This window comes from Periophthalmus magnuspinnatus, chromosome 10 (genome assembly GCF_009829125.3).
Source record: "Periophthalmus magnuspinnatus isolate fPerMag1 chromosome 10, fPerMag1.2.pri, whole genome shotgun sequence".
Lineage (NCBI taxonomy): Eukaryota > Metazoa > Chordata > Actinopteri > Gobiiformes > Gobiidae > Periophthalmus > Periophthalmus magnuspinnatus.
In genome coordinates this window covers 9,852,108-9,873,983 of record NC_047135.1, presented here as the reverse complement: position 1 = coordinate 9,873,983, position 21,876 = coordinate 9,852,108, and the positions used below count along the sequence as shown (strand labels likewise).

General features: G+C 43.3%; 1 protein-coding gene across 4 annotated transcripts in view; it reads right to left on the bottom strand.

Annotated features, from left to right (window-relative positions):
- nisch (nischarin) overlaps positions 1–21,876 on the bottom strand; it is a 28,565-nt gene that overhangs the window by 3,006 nt on the left and 3,683 nt on the right. The window contains exons 7-26 of one of the 4 annotated variants that reach the window (XM_033974045.2): positions 21,364–21,459; positions 20,906–21,058; positions 19,703–19,771; positions 18,916–19,101; positions 17,331–17,459; positions 15,482–15,604; positions 15,053–15,074; positions 14,349–14,470; positions 12,752–12,798; positions 12,416–12,655; positions 11,506–11,792; positions 10,604–10,803; positions 7,922–8,283; positions 6,249–6,418; positions 6,092–6,146; positions 5,612–5,750; positions 5,281–5,431; positions 4,653–4,772; positions 709–864; positions 7–167 (exon numbers count right to left, since the gene is read on the bottom strand). In XM_033974045.2, the coding sequence (XP_033829936.1) occupies positions 7–167; positions 709–864; positions 4,653–4,772; positions 5,281–5,431; positions 5,612–5,750; positions 6,092–6,146; positions 6,249–6,418; positions 7,922–8,283; positions 10,604–10,803; positions 11,506–11,792; positions 12,416–12,655; positions 12,752–12,798; positions 14,349–14,470; positions 15,053–15,074; positions 15,482–15,604; positions 17,331–17,459; positions 18,916–19,101; positions 19,703–19,771; positions 20,906–21,058; positions 21,364–21,459 (2,988 nt within the window). Of the gene's footprint in view, positions 1–6; positions 168–708; positions 865–4,652; positions 4,773–5,280; positions 5,432–5,611; positions 5,751–6,091; positions 6,147–6,248; positions 6,419–7,921; positions 8,284–10,603; positions 10,804–11,505; positions 11,793–12,415; positions 12,656–12,751; positions 12,799–13,357; positions 13,891–14,348; positions 14,471–15,044; positions 15,075–15,481; positions 15,605–17,330; positions 17,460–18,915; positions 19,102–19,702; positions 19,772–20,905; positions 21,059–21,363; positions 21,460–21,876 lie in introns of those variants that run through there. The other 3 variants (XR_004541943.2, XM_055224539.1, XM_055224540.1) reach the window with 3 other exon arrangements.

Genomic DNA, 21,876 nt, shown 5'->3' with positions numbered 1-21,876 from the left:
CTGTACCTGGAACACGAGAAGGTAGAGGAGGATGTTGAAGCTGCGTGAGGAAGAGGCACAGCCATTCTTCCTCTCAGCCACAATAAAAGTTAGGTCTCCCATCTCCTCTTCACTAGGGTAGATGAACTTCACACAGCTGTGGACCATCTCATAGTTCTGCATCTTACCTGCAGGAAGAGCCAAGAAGATTAAACTGTTGCTCAAGAACCCCGGTCAATACTAACTATAAGAGACACATCTTGGGCACAGTGTGTATACGTGTGTGGCTACTACCCTGGAGGAAAAAGAGGTGGTGAGGTCACGTGGCCATGGGCGCAAACGAATGTGATCAAGGGCACACACTCACCTGGTAGAGGGAGGAGGACAGAGGTTGGTTGGGTAACCATAATTTTTGTTGACTGATATTGCTTTTGTTTTTTGTTTTATTTTATCAATAACACACTCATCCCTGCAATATTCCTGCTCTCTATATCAATGCTGTTTATGTTACCGATAGCTGCATGTCCATTGCCCATTCATTAAATACACAAAACGCATACTGGATCCAGCGTCTTTGTTTTACATTGAATTCAGCGTGCCATAGAGTCTTTTTGGACCTAATTTCATGTATGCCTAGATGAATTTTCCAGTTCATATAAGAAGTGAGGCTGGAGCAGGTCTATGCAACATTTGTATCATATTTTGAAAAGATTTTAGGGCAGCAATGACCTGAGCAGTTGAACTGAGAGTAAAAGTCCTGCTCTGACGGTTCCGGAGGTGGCGCCCCCTGCTGGAGACTGAGGACCGACATCAGCTCTTGAAGAAACTGCCCTGTACCATAGGAGTCCCGGCTTAAGCAGCACACCACCTGGTCACCACTGCTCCCTACAAAAAGGAGAGAAAAAAACAGATCTAAAACATATGCCATAACTTCTGATCAAGGGTAAAGACCTGTTTAACAATATTATAGGTTTATAAGATTTATTAATGAAATGTCCACTCAGAAACTCCTCAAATGTTTAACCACATTCTATTAGGGACTGGGTACATAAAATTGCCATATTGATCTTGTCCTTTCATCCATCCATCCATTTTCTTCCGCTTATCCGGGGCCGGGTCGCGGGGGCAGCAGTCTAAGCAGGGACTCCCAGACTTCCCTCACCCCGGACACGTCCTCCAGCTCCTCCGGTGGGACCCCAAGGCGTTCCCAGGCCAGCCGAGAGACATAGTCCCTCCAGCGTGTCCTGGGTCTTCCCCGGGGCCTCCTCCCGGTGGGACATGCCCAGAACACCTCCCTAGGGAGACGTCCAGGAGGCATCCTGAGCAGATGCCCGAGCCACCTCAGCTGGTTCCTCTCAACGTGTAGGAGCAGCGGCTCTACTCCGAGCTCCTCCCGTGTGACTGAGCTCCTCACCCTATCCCTAAGGGTGCGCCCGGCCACTCTGCGGAGGAAGCCCATTTCAGCCGCTTGTATCCGCTATCTTGTCCTTTCGGTCATTACCCAAAGCTCATGACCATAGGTGAGGGTAGGAACGTAGATTGACCGGTAAATCGAGAGCTTCGCCTTCCGGCTCAGCTCCTTCTTTACCACAACGGACCGATACAGCGACCGCATCACTGCAGACGCTGCACCGATCCGCCTGTCAATCTCACGCTCCATCCTTCCCTCACTCGTGAACAAGACCCCGAGATACTTGAACTCCTCCACTTGGGGCAGAGACTCACCACCCACCCGGAGAAAGCAAACCACCTTTTTCCGGTCGAGAACCATGGCCTCGGATTTGGAGGAGCTGATTCTCATCCCAGCCGCTTCACACTCGGCTGCAAACCGCCCCAGTGCCTGCTGCAGGTCCTGGCTCGAAGAAGCCATCAGGACAACATCATCTGCAAACAGCAGAGATGAAATCCTGTGGTTCCCAAACCAGGCCCCCTCCGGCCCCTGGCTGCGCCTAGAAATTCTGTCCATAAATATAATGAACAGAACCGGTGACAAAGGGCAGCCCTGGCGGAGTCCAACATGCACCGGGAACAGGTCTGACTTACTGCCGGCAATGCGAACACAGCTCCTGCTCCGGTCATACAGGGACCGGACAGCCCTTAGCAAAGAGCCCCGGACCCCATACTCCCAGAGCACCCCCCAAAGGACACCACGAGGGACACGGTCGAATGCCTTCTCCAGATCCACAAAACACATGTGGACTGGTTGGGCATACTCCCATGAGCCCTCGAGGACCCGATGGAGAGTATAGAGCTGGTCCAGTGTTCCACGACCAGGGCGAAAACCACACTGCTCCTCCTGAATCCGAGGTTCGACTATCGGTCGGATTCTCCTCTCCAGCACCCTGGAATAGACCTTACCGGGAAGGCTGAGGAGTGTGATTCCCCTGTAATTGGAACACACCCTCCGGTCCCCCTTCTTATACAGAGGGACCACCACCCCGGTCTGCCATTCCACAGGTACTGTCCCCGACCGCCACGCGATGTTGCAGAGACGTGTCAGCCAAGACAGTCCCACAACATCCAGAGACTTGAGGTACTCAGGACGGATCTCATCCACCCCCGGAGCCTTGCCACCGAGGAGCTTGCCAACCACCTCAGTGACTTCAGCCAGGGTGATGGACGAGTCCGCCCCTGGGTCCCCAGTTTCTGCTTCCTCCTCGGAAGACGTGACAGTGGGATTGAGGAGATCCTCAAAGTATTCCTTCCACCGCCCGACAACATCCCCAGTCGAGGTCAGCAGCTCTCCACCCGCACTGTAAACAGTGTTGGTGAAGCACTGCTTTCCCCTCCTGAGGCGTCGGACGGTTTGCCAGAATCTCTTTGAGGCCGTCCGATAGTCCTCCTCCATGGCCTCCCCGAACTCCTCCCAACCCCGAGTTTTTGCCTCTGCGACTGCCCGAGCCGCGGCACGCTTGGCCCGCCGGTACTCATCAGCTGCCTCAGGAGTCCCACGAGCCAACAAGGCTCGATAGGACTCCTTCTTCAGCTTGACGGCATCCCTTACTTCCGGTGTCCACCACCGGGTTCGGGGATTGCCACCGCGACAAGCACCACAGACCTTACGACCACAGCTACGAGCAGCCGCATCAACAATAGAGGTGGAGAACATGGCCCACTCGGAGTCCATGTCTCCCACCTCCCCCGGGATCAGGGAGAAACTCTCCCGGAGGTGGGAGTTGAAGACCCCCCTGACAGAGGGCTCCGCCAGACGTTCCCAGCAGACCCTCACAATACGCTTGGGCCTGCCAGGTCTGTCCGGCTTCCTCCTCCGCCAGCGGATCCAACTCACCACCAGGTGGTGATCAGTTGACAGCTCAGCCCCTCTCTTCACCCGAGTGTCCAAGACACGCGGTCGGAGGTCAGATGACACGACAACAAAGTCGATCATCGACCTCCGACCTAGAGTGTCCTGGTGCCATGTGCACCGATGGACACCCTTGTGCTCGAACATGGTGTTTGTTATGGACAAGCTGTGACTAGCACAGAAGTCCAATAACAAAACACCGCTCGGGTTCAGATCGGGGAGGCCGTTCCTCCCAATCACGCCCCTCCAAGTGTCACTGTCGTTACCCACATGGGCGTTGAAGTCCCCCAGGAGAACAACGGAGTCCCCGGTTGGTGCACTGTCTAGTACCCCTCCCAGGGACTCCAAGAAGGCCGGGTACTCTGCACTGCTGTTTGGCCCGTAGGCCGACACAACAGTGAGAGACCTGTCCCCAACCCGAAGGCGCAGGGACGCGACCCTCTCGTTCACCGGAGTGAACCCCAACACGCAGCGGCTGAGCTGTGGGGCAATGAGCAAGCCCACACCAGCTCGCCGCCGCTCCCCGCGGGCAACGCCAGAGAAATGGAGAGTCCAACCCCTCTCAAGAAGTTGGGTTCCAGAGCCCAAGCTGTGCGTGGAGGTGAGGCCGACTATATCTAGCCGGTAACGCTCAACCTCCCGCACAAGCTCAGGCTCCTTCCCCCCCAGCGAGGTGACATTCCATGTCCCCAGAGCTAGTCTCCATGTCCAGAGATCCGGTCGTCGAGGTCCCCGCCTTCGACTGCTACCCGGATCTCTCCGCACCCGCCCCTCATGGCTCCTCCCGCAGGTGGTGGGTCCACGGGAGGACGGCCCCACGTCGTTTCTTCGGGCTGGGCCCGACCGGGCCCCGTGGGGAAAGGCCCGGCCACCAGGCGCTCGCTGCCGAGCACCCACCCCAGGCCTGGCTCCAGGGTGGGGCCCCGGTAACGCCAGTCCGGGCGACGTAACTGGCCTCGTTGTTTCTCTATTCATGATGGGCTTCTGAACCGCTCTTAGTCAGACCCGTCTCCCAGGACCTGTTTGCCATGGGTGACCCTACCAGGGGCATGAAGCCCCCGACAACATAGCTCCCAGGATCATTCGGGTGCTCAAACCCCTCCACCACGTTAAGGTGGCGGTTCGGGGGAGGGGCACCTGTCCTTTCAAATGCTACCAAAGGCACTTGTCCTTTCAAATGCTACCAATTACAGCTGAGTGACTGAATAATAAATAACAAAAAACAACTTTTAATTGATAAAAATAATGATAATAAAACAAAAAATATAGCACTGTGCAAGAAGAGTAAAAAAATTGTAGTAAGGAAGGGGGGGGGAGACAACTAAACCAGGAAAAAAAATCATGTCTAAAATCAAATTCAGGCACAGACCTACTATCCTGAAGTACTGGTCAAACAGCCCCACGTTTACAGACTGAATGTGGGACAGAGAGATGGAGAGGCAGCAGCACAGGCATACAGAGGGGTCAGCACACTCCAGCACCTCCAGGTCTGTGAACAAACAAGAAAACATCACTCATCATCAACAATAAACTATTTACCAACATGTTTGTCCAAGAGTAGAGAGAGACTGTGTTCAGAGAAATTGATTCTCTACATTAGACCTAAATGTGTAATCAAACTATAGCAGTCTGTCAGGAGCTGTGAATGACCACAGTACAGTGTCCTGGACCCCTACAGATAAATGTTCCAAAACTTCAATGTATTAGGTGTAGTTTACATTGAAATGATAAATCACAATTCCATAAAACTTCAATATGATACTGTAATTTAGATTACACCATAATTTCCATTTTAATAAACGGCAGACTTTTGAGAAAGTTCTAGGTGTTTTTTGGTAAGGGAGCTGCTCAGATAAACTATAAACTGCAAAAATAATTTCCCACTGTTAAAAACATCACAACCGGGATCTGAAACATGATTGGCTGCAAATGGACAGAATGTGACTTGTGGATTGCTGTGTAAACATGATACTAAAGAAATCCCACCCAGACAGTACCTGAGGGTGGGCCAAGCGAGGAGGCGGAGTCTTCTAACAGGAAGTAGATGGCATTGGAGGAGAGCAGCAGCAAACAGGTGAGTTCAATCTCCGGAGATTTATAAAGAACCACAGATAACCACAAGACCTGCCTCAGCTCCTCACCGTCAGTCTGAAATAAAGAGAGAGGAGACTGGGATGAAAACACAGGTCAAGTACAAACCAGGGTAATGCATAGGAGTAACTGGAAAATACTACATTTCATAACAATATCCTGTCAGGAATTGGAGTAGCCAAAAAACACAAGCTAAAACACAATTTAAGATTCATCAATAGCCAAAAAAAGTGTTACCAGAGCAACATGTTTGTGGAAGAGAGATTGCAGCTGCTGAGAGTTTAGTCTAGAGAGGAGCTTCAGTCCTGGGGAAAGCCCTGGTGTGAGATGGGGGGAGGGCTGGTTCTCTTCCACAGAAATGGAAAGTGATGAGAAACTGAAGAGGAAAAATGCAAATTATTATTTAATTTTTTCAGGGTAAATTACTAAGCCATAAAAGCCCAGTCCTACATAATACAAAATAATCTATAAGATGAAATAAATAAGATAAAGACAAGTATAAAAATACAGACAGGTGAGTTCAAAGCCACAAAGGGTGTATCATTAACAGTATTATCATTGTCTGTTACAAGGCTAAATGTGATGAATAATCAACACAATATCATGTGGCAAGGTTTGCAAGAACAAAATCCTAATTAAAATCTCTTATGGTAAGGTCATTAACTAAACTACAATAATGGCACATGTGATTTTTGTTGTGGTTAATTTTGGCTTTACCTGTCACTATGGGTGATCTGGGAACAACAGCACTGCTCTCTGGATCTGAGACCACCTAGAAACAAAAATACATGATTAAAAATGAAATATGTACACTCTGAAAAAGAAAACATGCATTTGAACTCCTCCAGTCTGATAAAATGCAGCTGATTCTTACACTGCTGGATTCTGGAAGTCCAGGTCTGTGGCAGAGCGACTATCCGGACCCCCTCCAGAGAGGCCCGTCTGAGGCTGAGCTTCCCTTGGAACGAGGCACCATCATGAGGCAGAGGGAAGAGCAGCAGCAGCGTCTGTCCACACAGTAGCAGCTGAACACTGTGACTCCATCTACAACGACAAGCCCTGGTGAGCTCATGTCATAATGCCACTAATGTCCACTACGTGCGTTTGGTCCAATGGTCAAATAATAATAATAATGGCTTACACTTGTAATGCGCTTTTTCAAAGCCTCTCAAAGCGCTACACTATAGTCATTATTCATTCATTTCCACACTTGGTGATGGTAAGCTACTACTACTACTGTAGCCACAGCTGCCCTGGGCAGACTGACGGAAGCGAGGCTGCCAATCTGCGCCATCGGCCCCTCCGACCACCATCTATCATTCGCGCACACACCACTTTCATACTAGGCAATGTGGGTGAAGTGTCTTGCCTAAGGACACAACGAAAGAACTTGGTCTGAGCCGGACTCGATCCTCCGACCTTCGGGTTGGGGGACCAACACTCTAACCACCTGATGCATAGGCATTAAAAGGGACTTTCTGGTTAGGCACTTGCAACTGAGGACCTGAATGACACAAACTGTAACCACAGTTGTCATGTACAGAAATGATTCAGACTTGACCTGTAACTTTTTATTAACGCAAGTGGATGTAAACAGACTAGGGATTCACCAATCCATCTTTTTTTTATTCCAATACCGATGTTGATACTTTGGCTTTAAGTATCTGCCAATACTCAATATCAACCAATACTAGGACAGAGAATGAAAATATAATTTATTTCCTTTTAAAATCTGTTATTTATCATTTAAAGTAACTACAAAACAGCTTTGTAAAAATACATGTTTAATATTTTGGGCTAACATTGGCATCCTGTTACACCAATTTATAGACCAAAATGGGATATTGGCTAAACAGGTGTCTTAGAAGCCAATATCCGTTCTTCCGAATATTGGTGTATCCCTAAAACAGACCCATGATCCTGTGTGCCAATGTTTTATTAGGCAAGATGAAAAGTGTTTCTGGCTTTGTACATGACCAATTATTACTAATAATCACTGAATTGATCAAACAAATATACTTGTATTGAATGTTCAACTTCAAGCACGATTAGGCCTTTCACGATAATTACTATAGTGACTTATTGCTAAATAAAAGAGATGAATAATATTATTTTTGCCTATTAGAAGTTTGTATATTTTGTCAGCTCTAGAGGGGATATCATTCCAACTTTATGTAGTACATTTATTACACTATTGTTTAAATGTTTTGTTCTGCTGTCTATTTAAAAGGTCCTATATTATACAAAATTGACTTAAATTGAGCTTTTAAGCCATTTTAGATGTTGTTGCCTCATCAAAAAGTACCTGAAGCTCAAAATGCTCTGTTCCATCTTGTGATGTTATGAAAAGGTAGTTTTCAAGTTAAGTTTCATTTACCTTTAGTTTAATAGAGACTGGCAATTCCAGGGCGGAAATTATCCAAATGATTCTAGTGAAGGTGTATGGAGTTTAAAAACACAGTGGAGAACTTCCTGTATTACCACATGACAACTCAAGGTGGAACAGGGTGTTTGTTAATGTAGCCCTCAACTCCATAGGACACCCACCTCAGTCTGTGCTGTGGACTGTTGCAGCAGCAGCTCTGATCTTTCCTGTGAACTATGACTGAACCCAGAGGAAACCGGACCAGGCGAGACGAGGACTGCTGTAGACCTGGTCCAGTGTGGTCTCTGTAGTCCGGGACCCAGACATAGAGCTGTCTGTTAGAGAGTAACAGCAGGCAGGGCAGGAGAGGGGCTGGGCTGAAGAGGTCAAGTAGAAGAGGGTGGAGCTCAGAGGAGGAGGGGGAGAAGAGGAAGAGCAGAGCCATAAAACCTCCCTCTGCTGAACGGGACTCCTCCATCTCCCAAGAGTTGAGCAGAGATAAAGGCAGACCTGGAATGGGGTCACTGAGACTTTCTGGGTCCATCTGAAACAAAAGGACAAAACGAGAATTGGTGTTTAGGAAGAGGGACGTAGGATAGCCGTAGATGTAGCCTAACATCTCTCATCATCAAATCCTACCACCAATCCTGTTTGTTATCATGTTAAAGTGCATAGTTAACGTCATTAGATGTAAAATTGAATACGAAATATTGCCTAGTCTTTTTTAGTTTTGTAATTTTGGTGAATGTTATAATTTTACTTCCTGGTTGGATACAGACAGCAGATGTGACATACGTAGAGGTAATTCCATAACTGTTAGCTAGCAACCATAATGAGTAAACAATGGCCAAAACCTGTCTAAATGGTCACAATAATTGTGATTATGTGAATAAAGATAAATGACAACACCATTATTTGGTTAAATGAAGGTTTAAACTGCCAGAAAAATGCAATCATTTTGTACTTTTCTTCTCAACTTTTTTTTCCCAAACACTACTTAATCAACGAAAACTACACAGACTAGCCAAAAAAAAGAGTCACCACCAGCAAAAAAGGTCACACACTCTAATATTTTGTTGGACTGCCTTTAGCTTTGATTACGGCACCCATTCGCTGTGGCATTGTTTTGATAAGCTTCTGCAATGTCACACGATTTATTTCCATCCAGTGTTGAATTAATTTTTCACCAAGATCTTGCATTGATGATGGTAGAGTCTGACCGCTGCACAAAGCCGTCTCCAGCACATCCCAAAGATTCTCAATGGGGTTAAGGTCTGGACTCTGTGGTAGCCAATCCATATGTTGAAAATTATGTCTGATGCTCCCTAAACCACTCTTTCACAATTTGAGCCCAATGAATCCTGGCATTGTCATCTTGGAATATGTCCGTGCAATCAGTGAAGAAAAAAATCCATTGATGGTAGTCAGCTGACCTCATTCTTTGAGCACATACTGTTGCTCAACCTAGACCTGACTCATACCTATAGGCTCGTACCTATTTGCTTAGTTAAATCCAGGTGCCAACTTTTTTTTTTGGCCAGGCAGTGTATGATAGCTACTTACCAATAGGTACTATCCTACCAAACCACATAATAATTAGAAAAACATGAAAACCAGTCATATGCACTTTAAGTTTGTCTAATTTTGACTGATGTATTTTTACCTGTTGTATGTACGTGTATATTCTTATGCACATGAAACTATAAAAAATGGATGGGACCCATCGGATAAAGCATGAGACCAACTTTATGCTTAAAATCTTCTTCTAGATTTCAACTATATGTAGAATATGTTAGACATCTATAATTACTTAAAAAGGGGGTATTGTGTAAAATCTTTTTTTTTTTTTTTTTTTAGCTTTCTGTTATAATATGATGTTGTTCCCTCACCAAAAACATGCCTGAAGAGGTTTTAGATGTCATCCATGCATGTTTGAGTATTTTAGAGATCTCTCCTGGGCCCTATTCAAATCCTCCATATGGTTAGCTGTAAGATTCTGTGCAATACACAGCCCACAAGACTACATCACCCATGCTCCCCCACAACAATTCTCCAATATACAATAACATGATACAAAACTATACACAGTAACTTGACAAATCTGATGCGATGTGCAGTAGTTTCATTAGCGGGATACATGCTGACTGTGCTGTGGTAGCACTCTGAAGGGGGAGTAACTAAATGCCAGGAGCAAACAGAGGGAAGACTCAACTAGCATTGCTTTTGTTCCTAGTGAATTTATTTTAGCAGTTTTAGTAAACTAGATTAATTTGCAGCTTTGTGGTCCAAAATGGTCTAAAACTGTAATCACATTGAGATTATTCTGATTTTTTGATTTTTTTAAGACAAAGGTGCTTCTATATGTGGGAATATGCAAGACTTCAACAACTAAAATGGGACTAAACAGTAAATCAACTTTTTTCTACCAAACTGTACATGGTGTTTTAACAGCACTGTATCTGGTTATAGTCAGTTTATTTGAACAGTTTTAGTGTCTGATTAGTTTAATTTGCAGCTTTGTGGTCCAATACTCGGGCTAACCTAGAAGAGGAAATTTACAACAAGATCAATACTATCAAAAAGTCTATATCGTGATTAGTCTATTTGGTATTTAATGTCTTTTTCTGTTATGAGATATGCTAGTCCTGTATAAAGTGCCAATATTAGCTATTTTGGACCTTAGTGAGGGCAGAACCTGAACAGAAATTAAAATATATGATAAGCGCCCAAACTAACTCTCATTAATACAGGAAAAGTGGCTGGCTGAAGCATCTCGTCTTGAGAGAACATGCAAAGCTAGTTATACGGATTGAATTTGTTCACCTTTGGGTTAGAGGATGAACAATTCTACCTGAGCTACTCACCTGTAGGAGTTTGATCAGCTCAGCTCTGATAACTCGTAGCTCGTCCTGGTCAGAAAAAAGGACCCACAGAATGTCAGAGGACTTGCATCGGAGTCGGAGGCAGCTCTGGTCCTGGTCTGAGCCAAGTTGGAGGTCTGACAGGGGGAGGAGGAGAGGCTTCTGCAGAGAGGAGACCACCCGCGGCAGCAAGACAATGGGGTCTAAACCAGAGAAACGTACAGGGTGGGATTCAGATGACAGCATTAAAATACCGGTCTATTCTAATTTATGTTGATTTTTGGTCATACTGTTGTTGGTGCTGATACTGTAATCAATAATTTTGACACAATTTGCACTTACTTCTCTACTAAGTGATAAATAAATGCATAACAAACAGTGCAGCAAACGTAAAGCTGTTTTACTCCTATATTGGATGTTTACACTATAATATAGTGTAACTTAAAGGTAAAGTACTGTGACTGCCCGAACTATGTAACAAAATGAGTTACAAAACACAATGCAAGTTTTGTATTATGCAACATTTTCAAATACATTATCAAAGTATTCTTCCCAACACTGTCTATGGCACTGTCTATCAATTTTTCATCATTATGAAACCCAGGGATAGACATTATGAAGACAAAGGAGCTTAAAAGGTATTAAAAACATGAACTAACTTTACTAATTCAATTTCAGTAGTTTGCAGTTAGCTTATGCAATCCATAATTACATACATCTAGTACACAGCAGACTTATTTTGACCTCAAGAGCTGCTTTACAGTATATCAGTAGTGGGTCAAGACAGTTTGCTCAACTACATGGAAAGAAACAGGCTCTTGACCTGCATAATTAACTATATGCAGACATTAAGAAGTGAGAGTGAAGAGATACAAGTTACAAGTAAAATAGCAGGCATGTCCTACCTGTGTCCTGTTTGATGAGACTGAAGTCATGTGACAGGAAGAACAGCCCTAGAACGTGCTCAGTCATCACCAAACAGCCCGTGTTCAGTTGCATTTCCTCTTCTTCACTCTTTACCTGGAGGCAGATGCACCAGATGGCCTTACGCACCTCCACCTGCTCACAGGGCACCCCCCATTGGACCTCCTCCACAGGAAGTGAGGGGACCGTCACAGGAAGTGCGGTGGAAGAGGACTCCTCCAGTGAGTCGTCCAAACCCATCTCGAAATATCCGTCCCTTGAGCTTGGACTGGACAGATCAACACAACATATGCTAAGTAGAAGGAGGCAGTTGGAAGCAAAAAAAGTCTATGTAAAAATTTGAATATTTTCTACAGTGAGGAACTTAGTCTAGGAAAAGGTATATTTGTGTTTTGTTCTTCTACTGCCCACTTTGGCTAGAGTGAATATCCCATGTGATATGTGCCAAAGGTACCGAATTCTCTTGCAAGTTGGAGGCAGTAGGCCTTAGTGTATAATTTTTTATATTGTGTGAAGCACAAAGCCATTGCACCTCCAAAACTGTGAATGTGCGATGCTTTTAAAGGTGATGCATCCGTTTTTTATTCTCTTAAAAACTTGCAGAACAGAATTATTTCATTTTAAACAATAATCAGTGGTTCCTCACAAAAGCTACCTTATACATACCCATCATCTAATGTATTCACTGCAATGAGTTTATAAGCGCTTTTCACAACTTTGAGGTCACAGTAATACTAACAATAGTTAGCATGCTAACTGCGCATTTCTTGACTCTTGAACAATAAAATTTGACATAGACAAAACACAGCAGACTTATTTTTACCTTAAGAGCTGCTTTTACAATATATACATATGGAAAGAAATCTGATGCAGGCTCTTTAAATGTCTGACCTTGACTTATTAAGCTCAGTTTTTTCATGCTGAACTATTGGCTCCTCTTCCCTCTGTAGCTCTGCCTCCTTCCCTCCAGTGTCCTCATTCAGAGCAGAGCTGAGATGGAAAGACAGCTGAGAAATAAAGTCTTTGTGTGCACAGAGAGAGAGGAGTTGAGAGGGCAGCAGTGGACAGAAGGGGGCATTGCAGAAGAAACAGGAGGGTGGTGTGTAAGGGGTGGGGGGCGAGCAGAAGCAGCTGAGGAGAGAAAAGTTACACAAACAAAATTTTTACTTAAATTTATAAACTACATTTAAAGATTATTAAAGATTTTGTGACGATGTTAAGACTAACCAAACAGGAGCAGAGGGAGCTCCGCAGTGTTCACCCTGAGTTTGGATCTGAAAACATAACAACTTTTTTCAATGATGACATTGGGGTGGCAAGTGGCACAATGATTGGAGCAGTCCCATAGGTTGAAGGATCGATTTGGTCCTTGTGTCCACAACCAAAACACTTCACCTCTTCTAGCATGAATGTGGTGTGTGCATGAGAGATTGGTGATGGTAGAAGGGGCTGATGGCGCAGATTGGCCGTCTCAGTCAGTCTACCCAAGAGCAGCTGTGGTTACAATAGCAGTTTAGCACTACTGAGTATGGAGTGAATGAATAATGACTATAGTGTAGCACTTTGAGTGTTGACAAGCACATTACAAGCGCAAGGCCTTTTATATTATCACAAGGTAAGCATGGCACATACATAGCCATATGAAAACATAAGTTACTGATTTTCTTGTCTAGGTACGGAGGCTTTATAAATTAAGCCCATTTATAAAGCCTCCGTACACACAAAATGAGGTCAGTAATGTGGATACACAGCTTGTCACATCAAAATTGGTATTTATTAAAAAAAAAAAAAAACAATGTCTCCAAGTCTGGAGTTGGTGTACATGGTACGCACTTTTCAGAGACACAGCTCAGAGGCAAGGAGAGCAAGTAGGAGTCGTGAGTTTGAAACTGTTCATTTTGACCTCATTTGCTCTGAAAAAGACAGAGAATCTAACTGAACTGTGTTAGTAACAAACATGTGGAAAACATACACAATTTATTCCCCTCTAATGATCACAACACAAATAAAGATGTGCGTGCATGCACACTTATCCACGTGCACTGGAGCCCATTGGTGCTAGCTGATGTTGGACGATCCCCGCAGTGTTGCTGTGTCCTTTTTTAAATAATCGCTGGGCACATGTCTGATCCTCTCCTACAGCTGATCCACGGAGGCAGCACGTGGCCAAAAGACGATCATGCTGTGGTCATGGCTCCACATCTCCACTGCCCCCTCCCTCCTGTGTGGCTACAACCTCTCGTTGCAGTCTCCAAAACATCAGTTGTCAGTGTGTGAAAATGTTGATTCAGTGAAGACTTCAGAGTTCACTTTTTACTAAAGTTCCATACGTCTGTGTCCTCTGCTGCAGGAATTCTCTTCTTCTTCTGTGACAATCAAACCCGCTCATTATCGGCTCATGTTTAGGTAAATCTCATTCAGAACTCACTGTGTATTGACCTATTATGGTAAAATGGAGGCGTTAAAGGGGCATGCTTTGAGACAGGATCATGTGTGAAGATTGCTGCTGCAGACCACAAATTTGAGATGAAAGTGCTTCAAGGAGTGCACAGGGAGGGTTCTATAAATCCCAATATTTTTCACATATTTGAAATTTGCATTTTGTCTGTACATACTCTTTAAAGTAGATTTTGAAGCACTCTTTTATAAATGAGGCTCCAGGTCACTTGTTCTTTGTGCCAGAGATGAGATAAGAGTGTGAGGAGCCATAGCCAGAATAATGTATGGGAAAGGATGATGTTCCTTGCCCAAACCACATTGAACATGGGCTCAGGTAGAAAATCTAACCTCGACTAAAAAATGGTGTTGAGTGTTTGGTGCTGACCTGGTCCACAGAAGCAGGAGCAAGGGTGGTGTGGATTTTGGGGATGTTTGAAGAAGGACCGGCATCCATTTTGGGTAGAACACTGGGAGCTACCGCTGTCTCCTCTGTGCTGCTCGTTACCACTGAAAACAGGAAACAAAACCAATTGTCACAACTGTCTGAGGCCAAACTGTCTGCACTCACAACAGGAAGGACATGGTAGTCACAACTAAATGACACAGTATCAGTATAAATAACACACAAAATGCAATGAAAGAAAATGAACCATGTTATGTTTTCTGAACGCAGCAACCACATGTTAAGATTAATTATTATCAGATAAATAAAACAAAACAAGTATAACATGTATCTTACATGATGTATGGTTTCCACACACCTAGGATGGAACAATATCAAATGCCAAGAAGTGAGTGCACTTTGCTTTACAACAGTTTATGTCAGAGACCCAATAACAGAGAGTGCAGTGTCTATGGCACATGTCTATGGCTGTCATGGTGGTAGAATCTTCTCCAAGGCAGCTATGGCTACAGATAAAGGTAATGAGAGTGTAGCTGGTAGAGTGAATGAATAATGATTTGATTGTTCTGAAAATTCAATTTGTATTCAGAGTGTTCAGAATCCACTTGTATCTGTTCCCATGTGGCTGCTGCCCCAGAGCCCCCGATGCCCCTTTGCCCTACACAGCCTGATACATACATGATTACCTTGGCTGGGGAGGGCCGGCAGCTGGCCACAGAGAAGAGGAGAGGAGAGACGGGAACAAACAAGAGAAACACAGATCAGAAAATCCGCACTAAACTCAGTGGAACCACACATGGCATATATACACGGACAAAGATATTTAAGTACCACCCATTTAATATATGAAATTCATTGTAATAATGTTAGATCATATTAATTTAACTTTATTCAGAAATATAGTTTCTTTTGTCCATGTTTATATCCAGGCAGTGTATTACATCTATAGCAAAGATTTTATTTCAAGATAAGAAGTGAAGGAGGTCATTTTTAAATTGGGGAAATCATGGAAATAGCTTAGTCTATTAACATAAAACACACTTGAAGTACCAAGAGCCTAAATCTTTCACAGTCATTTGTTTTGAATTTTATTTTAACAAAAATCCAGTATATACCTTTTTCTCAGTGCTGCTGCTGTTGTTTTTGCGGTCTTTCACTTCTTTGGCTTTCTGAATGGCTTTTAGCACCTCCACTGTGTCAAGCTCCTTTTCTGTTGTAGTTTTTCCATCTAAACAAACCTGGAACATAGGAATAAATCCCACAACATGAGACAACACAGAACTGAGTCCATGACAACAAGATGAGGTCAGGTTTTTTGAATATTACTTTATATGGAATATTACTTTACCCCCATGATCCATGCCTACTGGCTAAAGAAACTCACTGCTCAACTAGCGCCTGGGAGCACAAATGAACCAGCTGCTTAGGGATGGGACTTACTCTGAATGGCTAACCGAAGGGCGTACGATCCTGATCTAGAAGGACAGTACAGTCCCATCCAACCGTCTGCCTATAACCCGTCTCTCCACAACATGGAAGCTCATGTCAGACATCATTGTGGCTAAGATAAGTGGGGCACATGGATCAATACATGAGCACAGCACAGAAGTACATCTGGTAGTTGAAAACCACCCTTGAGGTCAATGGTAAGCTACTTGCACAAGTGACTATCAAATGTGGCATATACCAAGGAGACACACTGCTGTTCTGCATAGATCTGAACCCCCTCAGCCAAATAATCAACAACACTGGCTATGGATACTGACTCAGGAATGGAGCAACACCAGTCACCTCCTCTACATGGATGACATCAAGCTGTACTCTAAAAATGAGTGAGACACGGCAAATGGCAACCTTGAAGAGGAAATGGCCAAATACCTCCAACGAGTAAGGCACGTCCTAAGGATTCAGCTCAATGGCAAGAACAAGACCCACGCATTAAACAGCTATGCCCTGTCAGTAATCAGATATCCAGAAGGAATCATAAACTGGCCAAAGGAGGAAATATAGACCACAGACGTTAAGACCCGACAGCTTCTGACCCAAATCCCAAATCCAGCACCCTGACACTGTACACAAGCTATAAGGAAGGAGGCCGAAGACTAGCAAGTGTGAGAGCCACAGTCCAGTATGAAACATCCAAGATCCAGAAGTATAATAAAGACAAGGCCCCAACAGATGACAAGCTCAGCGAATGTCTCAGACAGTGGAGTACAGAGGAAGAGGTGCTGGAGGTACCATCATGGGAGGTCAAGCTACTACATGGATGTTCCACCAGAACATTGAAGTGGCTGATATCAAGAAATCGTACCAATGGGTTGAGAGAGCTGGTCTGAAGGATAGCACAGAAGTAATCATCCTGGCTGCACAGGAGCAGGTCTTGAGCACTAGAGCAATAGAGGCCCAGATCTACCAGACCAGACAAGACCCAAGGTGTAGTGGATAATGATCAAGATCCTGTGGGACCTCCAGATGCAGACAGAATGGTGATGGTGAACCAACCGGACATTGTGGTGGTGGATAAACAACAGAGCAAAGCCGTTGTGGTGGATATCGCAGTACCAAGTGATGGGAACATCAGGAAAAAGGAACATGAGAAACTAGAGAAATACCAGGGGCTCAGAGAAGAGCTGGAGAAGGCATCAGTGGTGCCCGTGGTCATCGGAGCACTCGGGGCAATGACCCCCAAACTGGAGGAGTGGCTACAGCAGATCCCAGAAAAACATCAGACATCTCAGTCCAGAAAAGTGCAGTACTAGGAACAGCAAAGATACTGCGCAGAATCCTCAAGCTCCCAGGCCTCTGGTGGAGGTCCCGAGCGTGGAAAAAGAGGGAATGAGACCACCCGCGGAGGTTGAGTAGGAGATTTTTTTATGTGTGTGTGTGTGTGTGCGGGTGTGTGTGTGTGTGTGGGGGGGGGGTATGTGTGTGTGAATGTAATCTAATCCTGTAAATCTGCGCTACCTCCGCCGCTCTGTCCCCAAACTGTGCCAGCACTTTGGTCCTGTAATCTGGGATGATGCACATGGGATTGTCTGTCAGGTTCAGTTTTTCCAGGCAGGGCAACGACCCAATGTTCCTGATCTCCTCCAACTGCAAAACAAACAAATAACTACATTTACCATTCATGTTTTTTATATATATTATAAAGGTGTATGTAAGTACAAAGTAGGTACTTTATACCTTATGTACCTTTTCTAGTAAACTCTTTTTTTTTTTTATCGCAAAAATATAAAAACACTTGAGTCTCACTCACTGCATTCTTACGACTTTCCATAGATCTGACCTGTAATTGGCCTGGTCGCGTCAACTGCTTGTCTACATGGAGATACTCAAGTTTAATTCCATACTGTGGAACATTTCATGGCATGTAATCAATAGGGAAATCTAGGTCTTGCCCTCAATCTGACATCATCACATATGAAAACCACCAATTTCTATGACAGAATATTCAGGAGTTATCATAGTGATATATTGCACACATTAGCAAACACAGACAAAAATGTAAGATCTGAAGTCTGAAAACTCAAATTTTCAAACTGACTGAGTGACTAACTGAAAAAATGTTAACTTATGCTAGCTAGTTTGTGACTGTAATATAGAGAGACATATCTACAGAGACTTGTTTAACAGCACAAATCACCTGTAGTAGTCCATACTAAGTCAGTTCTTTAAAACTTTGATTAAAGTCTCACAAGCCTCAGACAGACAAAATTATCGAATCCCTATACTATAAAATTGAGGACAATTCAGAATTCTATGGTGGAGTCAGATTGCAGATTTGTTGACCTGGTTTATGGTTAACAATCAATGCTTTTTCTGTCAGCACAAATAAACAAAAGTGAAATTCTGTTGTTACAATGGCCTGAGAAAGAAGTGCTGTTATTCAACTCATGATTTTAGTCTGTTGAAAGGACCATGAGATTTAATATGTCAAGTTTGTGGATCCAATACCTAACAAATACTGATATGGTTCAACATTTTGAACAATGTCAAACACCTTTAAATAATGCATTGCTTCTGACTCCTTCCTCCATTTCATAGCAACCAGTTATATTAAAGGTCCTATATTATGCAAAATTGACACTTGTGAGCTTTAAGCCAAGTGAGAATGTTGTTACCACATCAAAAATTTACCTGGTATTGTGTTTTGTTTCACTCACATATTCAGTAACCCTTTATTATTAGTCTGTATAAATCTCCAAAACTCAAAATGCTCTCTTCCACCTTGTGATGACATGAAGTGGAAGTTTTAAATTTAACAGCTACCTTGTACATTTTGTTTAATAGGGATTGACATTTCCAGGACTAATCATCCAAATGATTGTAGTGGGGGTGTATGGAGTTTAAAAAGACAGTGGAGCACTATTACCACATGGCATCACAAGGTGGAACAGAGTGTTTTCTGTTTGAGGGAAGAACTCATACAGGGTTTGTGGGTTAAATGTGTGAATGAAACAAAACAACTCCAGGTATGTTTTTGATGAGGAAACAACATTGTAACATAGATCAGAAAATACAGTAATATGGACCCATTAATAATCCTGACCTGTGCGAGCTGGTTGCGACTGAGGTCCAGATTGACTAAAGAGTAAAGTTTGCTGAGGCCCTGAAGGCTGCTGAGCTGGTTCCCGGACAAACCCAAAGTTTTGATGTTTCCCAGACGAGTGTGCGCCGCATCCAGAGAGCAGAGACAGTTAAAGGACAGATCCACATGAACCAGGCTGTACAGGTGCTGCAGAGAGAAGAGCAGAAATGAATCTGATAGCCATATGATAGAACAGATTTTTGTATGTCATTGTCAGGTGAAAAATAATGACAGCAACAAACAATAAAACAAGACTATTACATTTATATCCTTCATTACACCATTCAAACTGTATTATCAGCAAATACAGATAACGTGTTTAAGATTATGATGGCACAAATATATTTATTCAACTTGTGGAGCATAAATGCTACTTACTGCCTATATTTATTCTTTAACCAGTCATTCATGACCAGTAAAGTCTGTTTTATAGTTTTTTGATAATGCAATGAGCAGCAAAGTCTAATTTTGTTATGCCAATATAGTCCAGGTGTTTTTAGACTATGGGGGGACCCACAATAACAATTTCAGAAAGACAATATACTGTATTATTGTTCAGAAAATGCCTTAAAAACAATAAAAAAAATAATTGTTTGATGAATCAATCTATTTATGTTATATTAGTTACACAATATTTTATGGACTTACACATAAACTGCTACCATTATGCTCTATACTATACTAATTATAGATTATAAGTAAACCTTCAGCTCGCACATGCACACACACTATGATATTATAGTTTTACCTGGAGGTTTTCAACTGATGTCAGCTGGTTGTGGCTCAGATCCAAAAACTCCACTTTGGGAATGAGTTTCTTGAAGAAAAACATGAAATATGTTTGTTAAATAATCTTAATCTATTTATTTCCTAATTTTTAAGGTAGTGGTGATAAATCTGTTATGGTGAGTGAGAAACAAGCTTGCATCCCTCGGGGGCTACATTTGAAGGGCAGTTGTGCCACAATCGGCGTGACAAGGCTGTCCCATTACATGTTGCATGGATCTGAAAGTATTGAGGACACGTATTGTGAACTTAATTTTCATGTTAACCAGTAGTAGTTTTGTATCTTTCTTAATGTGTATGTTATTACAGGTTTGGACTCTGGTGTATGTCTGGCTGTTTGAAAGTCCTGTCCTGCAGACACCAGGCCCATTATCCCACTGCAACAGAAGTCCTATTGTTTAAGCAAGTGCTGGCTGAGAAGATAATTTTGGCTTGGTCCTGTTCTGGAAAACAAGGGATGGATCATACTGAATGGTCCAAGTGCATTGGGTCTGTTGGGTCACCATCCAGAATCACTGAGGAGGAGGTGGTCAAGATTGCACAAGACCTGTGGGGCATCTTTGATTTTATCAAGCCACCCTCCAGCTCATGTTGTTTGCTGCTGTCACTTATGTGCCCTAATCGTGCAATGTGTCTTTAAAGTTTAGGTTTAAATTTGTATTTCTGGCAGAAGTAAGAATACTTAATCTACAGCTGTCTCAAATATAGAATAATGGTAGCTTCTTTTAATCTTAGCTGAATAGATTTGGGTGAGATTCATTTTAATATGGGCTCATGGTCAGACTATTTCATCACTAGTGCGTAATCGTTTTAATTGATCCATGTGCGTATTATGCGGAGTGTTAGCATTAGTGTTAGCAGCCTGTCTTGGTTGCTGGGTGACGGGAGTGGCTCTGTCCCATTTTGTCACAGCCTTTGCTGTCCACCAAGGTTACATGGAGGAGCAGCCTTCATCTGCCAGATCTTTGGAAGGATGGAGTCGTTGAATTGGGAGACAGCTACAGTTGGAGTTAACCGATCAGAGTGAGCAGCAAATATAGCTTTTTACATAGGTTGTGCTATACATCATCATGATTTATTTTGCCATATAACCCACCCTAGGTGCACGTGAAGTGCTTTTCACCCCCAAGTGTGACGTATAAGTGTTAGTATGATCTCTAAATACCACAGAGGAGTCAACTGCACTGATGTTGTTGTGGCTCAGGTCTAAAGTAGTCAGACTTCTCCAAACAGGGACCACTGCAGTCACAGGACACACAGACACAGCACCCTCTGGCTCCCACTGGGGGAACTCACTAGCCTCTGGCACCAGTACCAACTGTACAGGAGACAAGAGTAAGATGTTAGCAATTTGAGCTTAAATTTGAAAAAATAAAAAGACAATTAGTGACTAATATAACAAGGCACACACTGCCTATTCAAATATTACCAATTCACATTAAAAATCAAATAATTAAATCTAATTTTTTGCAAATATCACAAGGTACATTTGTGTTCTCCAGCACACTGGTTGACAATCAAGTTGATGGCATGGGAAAGTAATTTAAGACGTATGAAAAAGCAATAGAAACTGGTTATTATTGCATTATTGTCTTGTTCCCATTAGCTGTGAGTGTTACATACAGCCATGGAGTCAGTTGAATGGTGGACGCTCATCGTGGCCAAAGTTTTTCTCAGAGACAACAAACCAGAGATCTGCTGCGAACTGCACTCACATATCTATAACAACACAAGAAAAAAAAGAAATAAAACAAGAATTAAAACCACATAATTGTTGAGACAAGCATGTGGTGGACATGCAAGGGACTAAACCAAAGTCAAGAACTACTTTAGTATAAATAGGGAACCAAACAAGTAACTACAGATAAAGAAAATACAAAGTAGGCTGAATCCAGACCATTACTGTAGGCCTGTCATGATAACTAATTTTGAAGTGTGAAAAGTTGCAAACCAGCTCAGTAAATAAATAACACAATGAACCATGATGTAAAAAAAACTTATTATCAGTAACAAGTCAGAAATGTTACTTATTTGACCCTTTACAGCTCACATTAACATACTTGTCCATAGGTTAAATATTGAACCTAGAAGAATTAGGATTAGGATTAGTCAATATAGTACCGGTAATTACTATAG